At 39.7% G+C, this 10,688-nt stretch overlaps 1 protein-coding gene across 6 annotated transcripts in view; it reads left to right on the top strand.

Moving 5' to 3' along the window:
- The window catches only part of NCBP1 (nuclear cap binding protein subunit 1), a 44,622-nt gene that overhangs the window by 6,413 nt on the left and 27,521 nt on the right, over positions 1–10,688 (top strand). For 3 of the 6 annotated variants that reach the window (XM_036433255.2, XM_045579973.1, XM_036433254.2), the window contains exons 1-3: positions 49–474; positions 9,150–9,238; positions 9,789–9,889. The exons of 1 other annotated variant lie outside the window; for it this stretch is intronic. In XM_036433255.2, coding sequence (XP_036289148.1) covers positions 441–474; positions 9,150–9,238; positions 9,789–9,889 — 224 coding nt within the window. In that variant the 5' untranslated portion in view covers positions 49–440. Of the gene's footprint in view, positions 1–42; positions 475–9,149; positions 9,239–9,788; positions 9,919–10,688 lie in introns of those variants that run through there. 2 more of the 6 variants (XM_036433256.2, XM_036433257.2) reach the window with 2 other exon arrangements.

The following is a 10,688-nucleotide window of genomic DNA, read 5'->3' as shown; positions in this document are numbered from 1 at the left end:
ACGCTGGGAAAGCCGGAGGGCCCGCCCCCGCGCCGGGAGAGGGTCTGAAATTGAGGCGGGGGCTGCAGCGTCCTTCCCGCACCGCCCGCCTCCCAGCTTAGCTCGCCGTCCCGGGCCCGTGGCTGGGCTGAAGCGGTGCCGCTATCTACGTGGCCCCGGAAGGACTTGGAGCGAGTGGCGGGGGAGGGGAGCCGCTGGAGGAAGCACGAGGGGCCGGCTGCGTGCGGACCTGAAGCCCGCGGCCTGGGGAGCTCCTAGACCGGCCCGCCGCGTCCGCCCGGCGACCCCTCCTCGCGCTTCCGGGAGCCCGAGCGCGCGAGTGCGCCTGCGCGCCGGCCTCCCCGCGCGCCTCCCGCTGCCCTCGCGCCGGCCGGCGTTCCGACGGTTCCCTCGCTGCTTCCCGCCCGTCCGCCAGGCTCGGCGGCGCGGAGACGTGCGGCATGTCGCGGCGGCGGCACCGAGACGAGAACGACGGTGAGTGCCGTGGGCCCGGCCGCCGAGGCCGCGCCCAGGTGGGGGGCCGAGGCTTGGCTTCCTTGGTGTCTGGGTCTCGAGGGAAGCCTTCCCGCGGAGAGGGGGCGGGTGGCACCGCGGGAGCGTGGCCTGGCGACTCGTGAAAAGCTCTTGCTCCCTCCCCGCCTCTAGTCGTTGACTGATGGGAGGCCTTGGGGGCCCCCACGTCTCTAACGACTTTTCTGGATGTGGTCCTCAGCCCCACGGAACGGGGAGGGGAGCACACCTGTGTCTGTGCGGCCGCCTCTTAGGGACAGTGACGGCCACCCTCGAGGCCCAGGCTCTCGTTTTTTTGACCCTCAAACTGGGAGATTCCTAAGGGGAAGGAACAAAGCAGGGACCGAAAGGTCTGTTGCGTCTATGCTTTCTCCCTCCCTTACCGGTCACTCTGGATTTGCCTTCTTTTCAGCTGCGGGGAAAGAGATCCCTTATCCACACCCAAGGGGTCGCTAATTAGCAGATGCGTGCAGTTAAGTTAGATTTTGAACTGGCTGTCATTGTGTTTCCCTGGTGTGAGAGGCTGCCGGGAAACAAACTACCTGGAGGGCTCTGAGAGATTTGGATCGGGGGCTGTCGTCTCCATTTGGAGGGTTGTGCTCATGGAGATCATGGTGCATCATAAAAGCCAAGAATAATTGTGTTCGTTAAAAACAGAAAAAGAAGATGCTCACATTACATAATCAGTCAAGACCACACATCCAGAAAACCTGATTCTATTAATATTTTTAATATATTCTTTGAAAAGAATGTAGCGTAGTGGTTAAGTGGGCAGACTTTGGAATCGAGGGTTTAAGATTAAAGCTAGACTCTACCATTTATTTTGTGATCTTGCCTAGGTTATATCACCTTTTTTTTAACCTTAGTCTATAATATACAATAGAAGATGATACATACCGCTGACTGGTTTGTAATGGTTAAATGAAATAATACATGTGACGAATGGCATATGATAATGTCTATTTTATCACTTTTTAATGCTTAAGAAGTGGTAAACATTGGCAGATGTCAATGATGTAAGAAAAAATAATTTAAAAATTAATTGAATTAATTTTTTACACTAACATATTTCTCCCCTTGAATGTTGGTGCGGTTAACTAAATCAACGAAACTACAGATTTCAGCTAGACCCTTAAGCGGTTTGGGCACGGCTAAGCAGTCCTCCCCTGACACCTTAGGATCTAGAGTTTTCCTGTAATTAACATGGAGCCACAGCTGGCAGTGCTTAGATACTGAGCGCAGGTCCAGGGTGCTCTTCACTGCACAGTATGCTCATACTTTTTTTTTTTTTACATGGGCTCTCAGGGCACAGAAAATATAGTTTTCTTATGCTTTGAATTTGATTAATCTAAAAACTAATATGCTTGGGGTTTAGAGAACTTGAGCCTTTAAAATTATTTCATTTTCTTTGCTTTTCTTATACTTCCTTTTCTCCATTCCTTCTTCTCCCTTCCAGAGTAAACCTATTGGGGGAGAAAATGTTTCCAGGAGGCAACTTGGAGAATTGGATTTGAATATGTAAAAATGCAACTTTTGCTTTGGTTATTGGGATGCTGGCATAATTTTCTTGTTAGTTCTTTTAATACCAGCTAAGTCATTGTCCATTAGGGTCTTGTTGCAGGAACCTCGGAAGTAAAATAAGGAGTTACTTAATCAAAGTTTACTATGGCAGATAATTTAGTAATGGAGGGGCAGTTTATAGACTTGGTTACTACATCAAATCTGGAACTTTTGTAAATTGCCACAATTTGTGTAATGATTAGCTAGGGCTTACCCTAACCAGTGATCAGAATCAAGTGTTTTATATACTTTTGTTTTAGTTGAGCATCTATTAATTTTTTTAATTAAAAATATTAGAAGCTTAAATATTATAGGCTATGTTCTTATAAGCTGAGTTGTTTTTTTTTATTATTGATTTTTTACAGAAAGGAAGGGAGAGGGATAGAGAGCTAGAAACGTCGATGAGAAAGAAACATCGACCAGCTGCCTCTTGCACACCCCGCATCGGGGATGTGCCCTCAACCAAGGTATATGCCCTTGACCGAAATCGAACCTGGGACCCTTCAGTCCACAGACCAACGCTCTACCACTGAGCCAAACCGGTTTCGGCATAAGCTGAGTTATTATATTATAGCTTAATAGAAGATACATCAGAGCATTTCTGGATTATTGTCAGCTCTTAATTAGGCATTGATTGCCATGACTTTCCATATATTTGATGAGGTATAATCATTTATTCTACAAATATTCAACAGTGCCAAGCATTGTCCTAACTACTGGCAATACAGCAGTGAACAATATAAAGAAAGAAAACAATCAAGTAAAGTATAGTGTATCATGACAATAAGTCATACGGGGGTAAATAAAACTAAGTTAAAGAGGGCAGAGACTGCTGTGGGGAAGGAGTTGCTGTGTTTTGTTTTTTTCTTTTAAATTTGTTTGTTTAAAGTATTACAAATAGTAGTACATATGTCTCCTCCTTCCCTCCCCCCCATTAGCTTCCACACACAAACACACACACATACACACACACACACACCGTCTTTCATCGCGTCCATTGGTTATGCTTATATACTTGCATACAAGTCCTTCCCACTGTAATTTGACAGTCTGTTCAATGCTTCTCTGTATCTACCTTTTTGTTCATCAGTTTATAATGTTCTTTATTTTCCATAAATGAGTAAAATCATGTGGTATTTTTCTTTCACTGACTGGTTTATTTCACTTAGCGTAATACTCTCCAGTTCCATCCATGCTGCTGCAAATGGCAAGAATTCCTTCTTTTTTGTAGGAACATAGTATTCCATTGTGTAGATGTACCATAGTTTTCTAATCCACTCATCTGCTGATGGGCATTTAAGCCATTTCCAAATCTTAGCTATTGTAAATTGTGCTGCTATGAACATAGGGATGCATATATCCTTTCTGATTGATGTTTCTGTTTTCTTAGCATATATTCCTAGAAGTGGTATTACTGGATCAAATAGCAGTTCCATTTTTAAATTTTTGAGGAAACGCTATACTGTTTTCCAAAACTGGTGCACCAGTCTGCATTACCAAAAACAGTGCACGAGGATTCCTTTTTCTCCAAATCCTCTCCAGCACTTTGTTGATTTGTTAATGATAGCCCTTCTGACAGGTGTGAGGTGGTACCTCATTGTTGTTTTGATTTGCATCTCTCAGATGATTAGTGACTTTGTGCATGTTTTCATATGTCTCTTGACTTTCTGAATGTCCTCTTTTGAAAATTGTCTATTTAGATCCTTTGCCCATTTTTTGATTGGATTGTTTATCTACTTTTTGTTGTAAAATGCTGTGTTTTCTATATAGGTCGCTCAGTGAAAGCCTCTTTAAGAACGTCATGTTGCCCTAGCTCAGTGATCGGCAAACTCATTAGTCAACAGAGCCAACTATCAACAGTACAATGATTGAAATTTCTTTTGAGAGCCAAATTTTTTAAACTTAAATTTCTTCTAACGCCACTTCTTCAAAATAGACTCCCCCAGGCCGTGGTATTTTGTGGAAAAACCACACTCAAGGGGCCAAAGAGCTGCATGTGGCTTGCAAGCCGCAGTTTGCTGACCACTGCTCTAGCTGGTTTGGCTCAGTGAATAGAGCAGCCTGTGGACTAAAGAATCCCAGGTTTGATTCTAGTCAAGGGCACATGCCCAAGTTGCTGGCTTGTTCCCCAATTGAGGGCATGCAGGAGACAGCCGATCAATGATTCTCTCATCATTGATGTTTCTCTCTCTCTCTCCCTCTTCCTTCCTCTCTGAAATCAATAAAAATATATTATTAAAAAAAACTTTAGAATAGCATCTTTAGAAGGTAAGGGAGCAAACTAGATTGCTCTATGGGAGAAAGCAGTGGTAGGGAACAACAAACGCAAAGGCCTTAAGGCTAGAACATTCCTGTCTTATTCACAAAACTACAAGAAAACCAGCGTTACTCTGTGGAGTGAGGGAGTTATAGGGGGTAAGATCAGAGAAGTAGCAGAGGATCAGCTCATAGAAGTTGATTTTAAAATAGTATCTCTGGCCCTGGTTGGTTTGGCTCAGTGGATAGAGTGTCAGCCTGTGGACTGGAGAGTCCTTGGTTCGATTCTGGTCAAGGATCCGTGCCTGGGGTTCAGGCTTGATCTCCAATAGGGGGCGTGCAGGAGGCAGCCGATCAATGATTCTCTCTCATCATTGATGTTTCTGTCTCTCTCTCCCTCTTCCTTCCTCTCTGAAACCAATAAAAAATATATTTATTTTTTAAAAAAAATTGTATCTCTGTGTTGAGACTAAAGTATCCAGGATCCAGTGAAGCAGGAAACTATACCAATGAAGTTCACTTATAGGTCATTTCATAGACAAAGAAAGAGAAGTCCAAGTGAAAATGTGTATGGATACTGGTCCAGTGCTAATTCTGACTTATTCTTATTATCTCTTTAAGAGTATTTCTGAAACTTTTCAGTTATTATAAGATATGCATAGGATACATTATTTTGTTCTTTTAAGAAAGTATTTAAGTTGTCCATAATCTTAGCCAAAAACCCACATTAGCCCCATTTAATTACTTAGAATTAGATCCTTATCCTTTAGGCTAACTTGTTTTTTACTTACCTATCTATATAAAAGGCTAATATACTAAGTGTCCAACCATCCGGGTAATGATATCACATAGCAATGCCTGGCTTCTTCTCCCTAGCTACTAGCCTCCTTACAGTTTCTTCAGCTCAGGAACACTACTTGCTTTATAGCCAGTTGGATACATTTCACACTGTAACCAAATGTCTGTGAAGCGATTTCATGTGCCTCATCTCATTTGATCCTCACCGAAGTCCTAGAGTAGGTAGATCAGAGACTCGGTAAAATCCTACTTAATTTTCATTAGCAAGATGCGAATAGCAATATTAAAATATTTCTCTTAATTAATTTCCTTTCAATGTGCATGAATTTGTGCACTAGGACACTAGTAGAAAAATAAAATGAATAGAAGTGAAGGGATTTGTTACTTTCAGGAGAAGTATAGCTTGTTTCAGAAGTGATGGTTACCTCTGCTTTAAAGCTGCAAGATCAAGGTACTTTATTTTTCCCTTTCACCTTGTAGGTTTTTGTTACATTACTTTCTCTCTGACCTTGTTGGTCTAAAACTTCTTATAGTGTATCTAATTCTAAAATTCTAAATAAAGACATAATGTATAGGACAACCTATTCATATAAAATTAGAATCACCTTACAGGGGGGGAAATTATTTGGTTTACCAAGATCCTTTTAGATGGGTTTAATAGAAAATTGCTGCATCCCTTCTACACTAGCCACGGGTGTCTGAGTGAAGTGGCAATATGTAACTTTACATTGCAAAACTGCTACATAGTTACATTTTAATATAAAATCCATTCTTGCTTTGGGAGCTACCATAAATGTTTGTTTTCAACTATATTTTTATTGATTTCAGTGAGGAAGGGAGAGGGAGAGATAGAAATGTCAATTAAGAGAATTATTGATCAGCTGCTTCCTGCATGCCACCCACTGAGGATCGAGCCCACAACCTGGTCATGTATGTGTCCTGACCGGGAATCGAAAGTGAACCTCCTGGTTCATAGATTGGCGCTCAACCACTGAGAAACACTAGGCAGGCATAAATATGTTTTCTTGAGGGTATGTGAAGACATTCAGCTAATTCCCCAAATTTTATTCTTAATTAAGGTGTTTTATTTTACTTCCCCATGCTTGTCATCCATGTTCTCTTCTACATTTCAATATCCTGTTATTGTCTATGAGTTCAAATTTTGTCTGTAATTTATCCCCTCCCTTCATATTCTCTTCAATAGCAGGTGATAATGTCTCAATATATCCTCTTTTCATTCTCCACAATAAATTAGTTTTTTGATATAGTCAAAATGGGAAGAAGAGAAATAAAGAGATGTAGTTCAGATATAAGATATAGGATGTGTATTTGCATTATCTTGCTTTTCTTTGTAAATCCTGCTTTCTCTCCCTACAGCATCATTTCCTCCTTTTCAAACATCCAAAAGGGTGAGGAGGGTTGCTTTAAAAACCAGGGTATGATTTCAAACTGGTATGGGAATAAGCCAGCTGGATAGGTAATTTAAGGAAGTTTTGGAATAAAGGATTGGCAAAGTAGATGGGGCAGAAAGAAGACAGCAGTGGTTAAAGTTTAAAACAACAACAAACTGCTCTCATTCAGCTAATTTTTCAGCCTGTACATACTCCCAACCTTATTGGAATCTGGTTCCAAGGAACACTATTAGCATTCTGCTCCTAGAACAGAATTTTTCAACATCAGGCTGGGTTATTTGTGGTTGGGAGTTGCCCAGTGCAGTGTAATATACAATATTTAGCAGAATCACTGGCTGCCCACTTGATACTAGAAACACTCCCCAAATTGTGATGACCAAAATCGTCTCCAGCAATTGTCAAATGACCCTTGAGGAGCAAAATTTCACCCAGTTGAGAACCACTGCTCTAGGAGAATGCTATTTTTAATGTCCTGCCTAATAATTTACATAAACATTGCATTAAATAGGCAACTTTTATTCAATGAATGAATCCTAGAAATAGAAGACCTTTGAATGAAAGTTGGCTCTCCAGATAGTGGAACCTTTATAGATCTTATGACTTAGGTATGATGTATACTTAAAATTCAAGGTCATACTCTCGCCGGTTTGGTTCAGTGGTTAGAGTGTCAGCCTGTGGACTGAAGGGTTGTGTGTTTGATTCCGGTCAAGGGCACATACCTCAAGTTGCAGGCTCAATCCATGGGAGGCAACCAGTTGATGTACGTATCTCATATCGATGTTTCTCTCTCTGTGTGTCTCCCCCTCCTTCCATTCTCTCTAAAAAATCAATGGAAAAAATATCCTTGGGTGAGGATTAACCAAAAGAATCAAGGTCGCTGATCTCAGAATGCCACACATGTCCACAACTTTACACAGGAAGATGTCTCCCAAGAATATATCTCAGCTGTCATACTGCATGCATATTGTATTTTTTTTATGGCATTATCTCTTCAAAATTATATTCAGTGGTTATTTAAGCCAGATCATAACGATGACTAAAGGGTGGAGGAGTCTTTACATTTGATCCTACCTGGGTAGTAATAAATTGGTTTTATTCAGTATAACATTTAAGAGGATACAAAACTATGATCATTTCAGTCACTGAGCAACTTTAACACCCCAAGCTTCAAATAGCCAAATGCTGTGTTTTATGATAATCACCATATATTTCAAGCCAGATGGTCCCATGGCAAGTGATTATGAACTTTGTAAAAATGGCTTAGTTCTTTAGGCCATACAAGTTTGGAGAAGATTGAAGTTATGTTATAACTTGCTTCTGGGTAATCATATATCCAACTGCAGATTTTCATTACTAATACAGATCCCTAACACAGTTACAGACTACTGCTCTCTGTCTATATGCTATCTAATAATCTAATTGTTGGAAGTTCAAAATTAAATTATAACCAAGCTGGTGTGGCTCAGTGGTTGAGCATTGACCCGGGAACCAAGAGGTTACTGGTTTGATTCTGGTCAGGGCATATGCCGTGATTGTGGGCTTGATCCCAGATGGGGGGTGTGCTGGAGGCAACAGGTTGATGATATTTCTATCTCTCTAACCTTCTTCCTTTCTCTCACTAAAAATCAGAAACATTTAAAAAATGTTTTTAATTGGGAGACTAGCCAGCATTATGTGTAGCATCAGCATTTATGTACCATACTTAGCAATATTCGTTTTAAATTTTTAAGTGTATGGTATGTTATTCCACAAAAGAACATGAGATCAGTATATTATGGTTTTATTTTAATCCTGATTTTTAGAGAGAAATGAAGGGGGGATAGGATCAAAAATTAAATCATGGAATTATAAAACACATACTTTTCCCCCACCAATTACTTGGTAGAGTGCTGAGGACTTTCTTTGAGTATATATGTCTAATTGTATAATTCCCATTGCTTGGAGTAAACTGTACCTTAGTGCTGTGTGGTATACAGAAGCAAAACTATTAATTGAAGAATTAAGAGTTCAGATTTTTGTAAAGCTTGTGAGGAATTCTAATGTTTTATTCTCCTTTTCTCATCTATTGACGTTTTCCTCTTCATTCCTAATATAAAAGCTTTATTTTCTAATCGAGTCTTTTCAAAGCTTCAGTTTGGTTTTGCACCATATTTTATCAGCTTACATAATAATTTTATTATTACAATGAATATTGCTAGCACTAACAAGTTTTAAGAATAGGCAATTGAGGAACAATAAACAACTCAAATGTAAAGAAGGGAAGTAACAATACATGATGTTAGACAGTGCTCTGTCTGCCAGTGGATAGCACCATTCCTGTCCATGCGCAAAAATGCAGAGGGCTGCTGCATTCATCACATCGCTTGTGGGGCACCTTTTACACAAAATTTAACATAAACGATGCCTCCTAGTATTATAGTAGCCCTGGGTATGGAAACTGTTAGTTAATCCAGCCTAATTTGAGAAGTGGAGGACCAGTTAAGAGTTTTTACTATATGTAAAAAGTAGGGCTTCTGGTAGAAAAAGGACTATAGTATAGCATTTAAAAAGTTAAGTGAAATTTGTGACAGCGAATTTATCACATAATGTTAATTTTTTATGTTGTTGAAACAGGGGGACAACCTCACAAAAGGAGAAAGACCTCTGATGCAAATGAAACTGAAGATCATTTGGAATCTTTAATATGCAAAGTAGGAGAAAAGGTATGCACCAAAATAGGTACAAACTGTGATGGACTTAGGGTTGTAATTGACAGTACTTTGGTCTGTTTTAGGGAAAGTTTGTATGTATTGCCACACCTCTATATCTCAGAGTATGCACATTTAAAACATTGAGATGCAAATAATTGAGAATAAATGTTTTTAGCACTTTTCATCAAATATGAGTCTTAAGACGTTTTAGGGAATAGTCTCTCAGTATATAAATGAGCCAAATAAATCCTGGGTACTTAAGGTAATTTGCCTAGTGTCATATAGGAAGTGAATTAGAGAAATAGAATAGACCCGTGATGTCCTAATTTCTAATAATTACTCTGTTTTGGACTGCTTACTTTTAAATTTTCACTCATTCACTTCTCATGAATTTCTAAAAAACAGTAACTACCTGAATTGATTTATATTAAACTGGTCTTAGTGCCTTGTATGTGTAACACTTTAATTTTTTTTTTTTTTTTTTTTTTTACGATCACCTAGAAAATTTTAACTTACTACTTGTTAAGTACTTGACAGACATGTAATATGCTGTTCTCCACAGAGTGCCTGCTCTTTGGAGAGCAACCTGGAAGGCTTGGCTGGTGTTTTGGAAGCTGATATTCCTAACTACAAGAGCAAGATCTTAAGGCTTCTTTGTACAGTGTATGTATGCAAAAGATTTATGAATCCAGGTGATAATGTATTATCTACTCTTAAATGCTTTGGGAAATGTTAAAAAATGTGTATGTTCTATATGTGATCAGCTTTCCTCCTATTGGGGAATTTGTACAAATGAAGTGGCCTGTGGCCTTTGGTTAACTCTTTTTCTCAGAGATAGATAGAACTAAAATTGAGCATTTTCCTTATGTTTTGTTTCTTGCAACCTGAGAATCACTTGAGTTAACTGTTTTTAAGTGAGGAAGTAGATACTTTCACATTCAGAGATTTTCTTTTAAGCATGTACATTTAAGTATATATAATAGAATTTAACTTGTATTTTACCAAATTTGAGAATTAATCAAAGTAATTCTTGGAAGGCTGAGAAGCTTTTGAAGTATTATTAGGCATAGTCTTTCTGAGTTAGATTAGCTAGAATGAGTATCAGCATTTAATCTGTGAGGAAATTGAAGTGAGAAAAGTCTAGTGTGGAATCATGAAACAGTCTCTCCTAGTGGTGGAATTAGCAATCTAGACTTTTTCATCTCTCAAACAGACTGGATCATATGCCTTGAAAGAAGTAGCTATGACTTTTGGATTAAGGGATCTTTGTACTTTATGTGAAACTAGAGGCCCGGTGCACGAACTCTGCCTCTGCCTCTGCCTCTGCCCCTGCCCACCATGGCTTGGTCAGGAAGGACCTCCAAAAGGATGTCTGGTCTAATTAGCAGAGTATGCATTTATTATTATATATTATAAATTATGTAGGTATTATTGAATTATGAAGGTGACTTATAAGTTGTCA

This window comes from Pipistrellus kuhlii, unplaced genomic scaffold (assembly GCF_014108245.1).
Source record: "Pipistrellus kuhlii isolate mPipKuh1 unplaced genomic scaffold, mPipKuh1.p scaffold_m20_p_12, whole genome shotgun sequence".
In the NCBI taxonomy this organism is placed as follows: domain Eukaryota; kingdom Metazoa; phylum Chordata; class Mammalia; order Chiroptera; family Vespertilionidae; genus Pipistrellus; species Pipistrellus kuhlii.
Note: the sequence above shows the minus strand (reverse complement) of the source record. Positions and strands in the feature narration are given on the sequence as shown.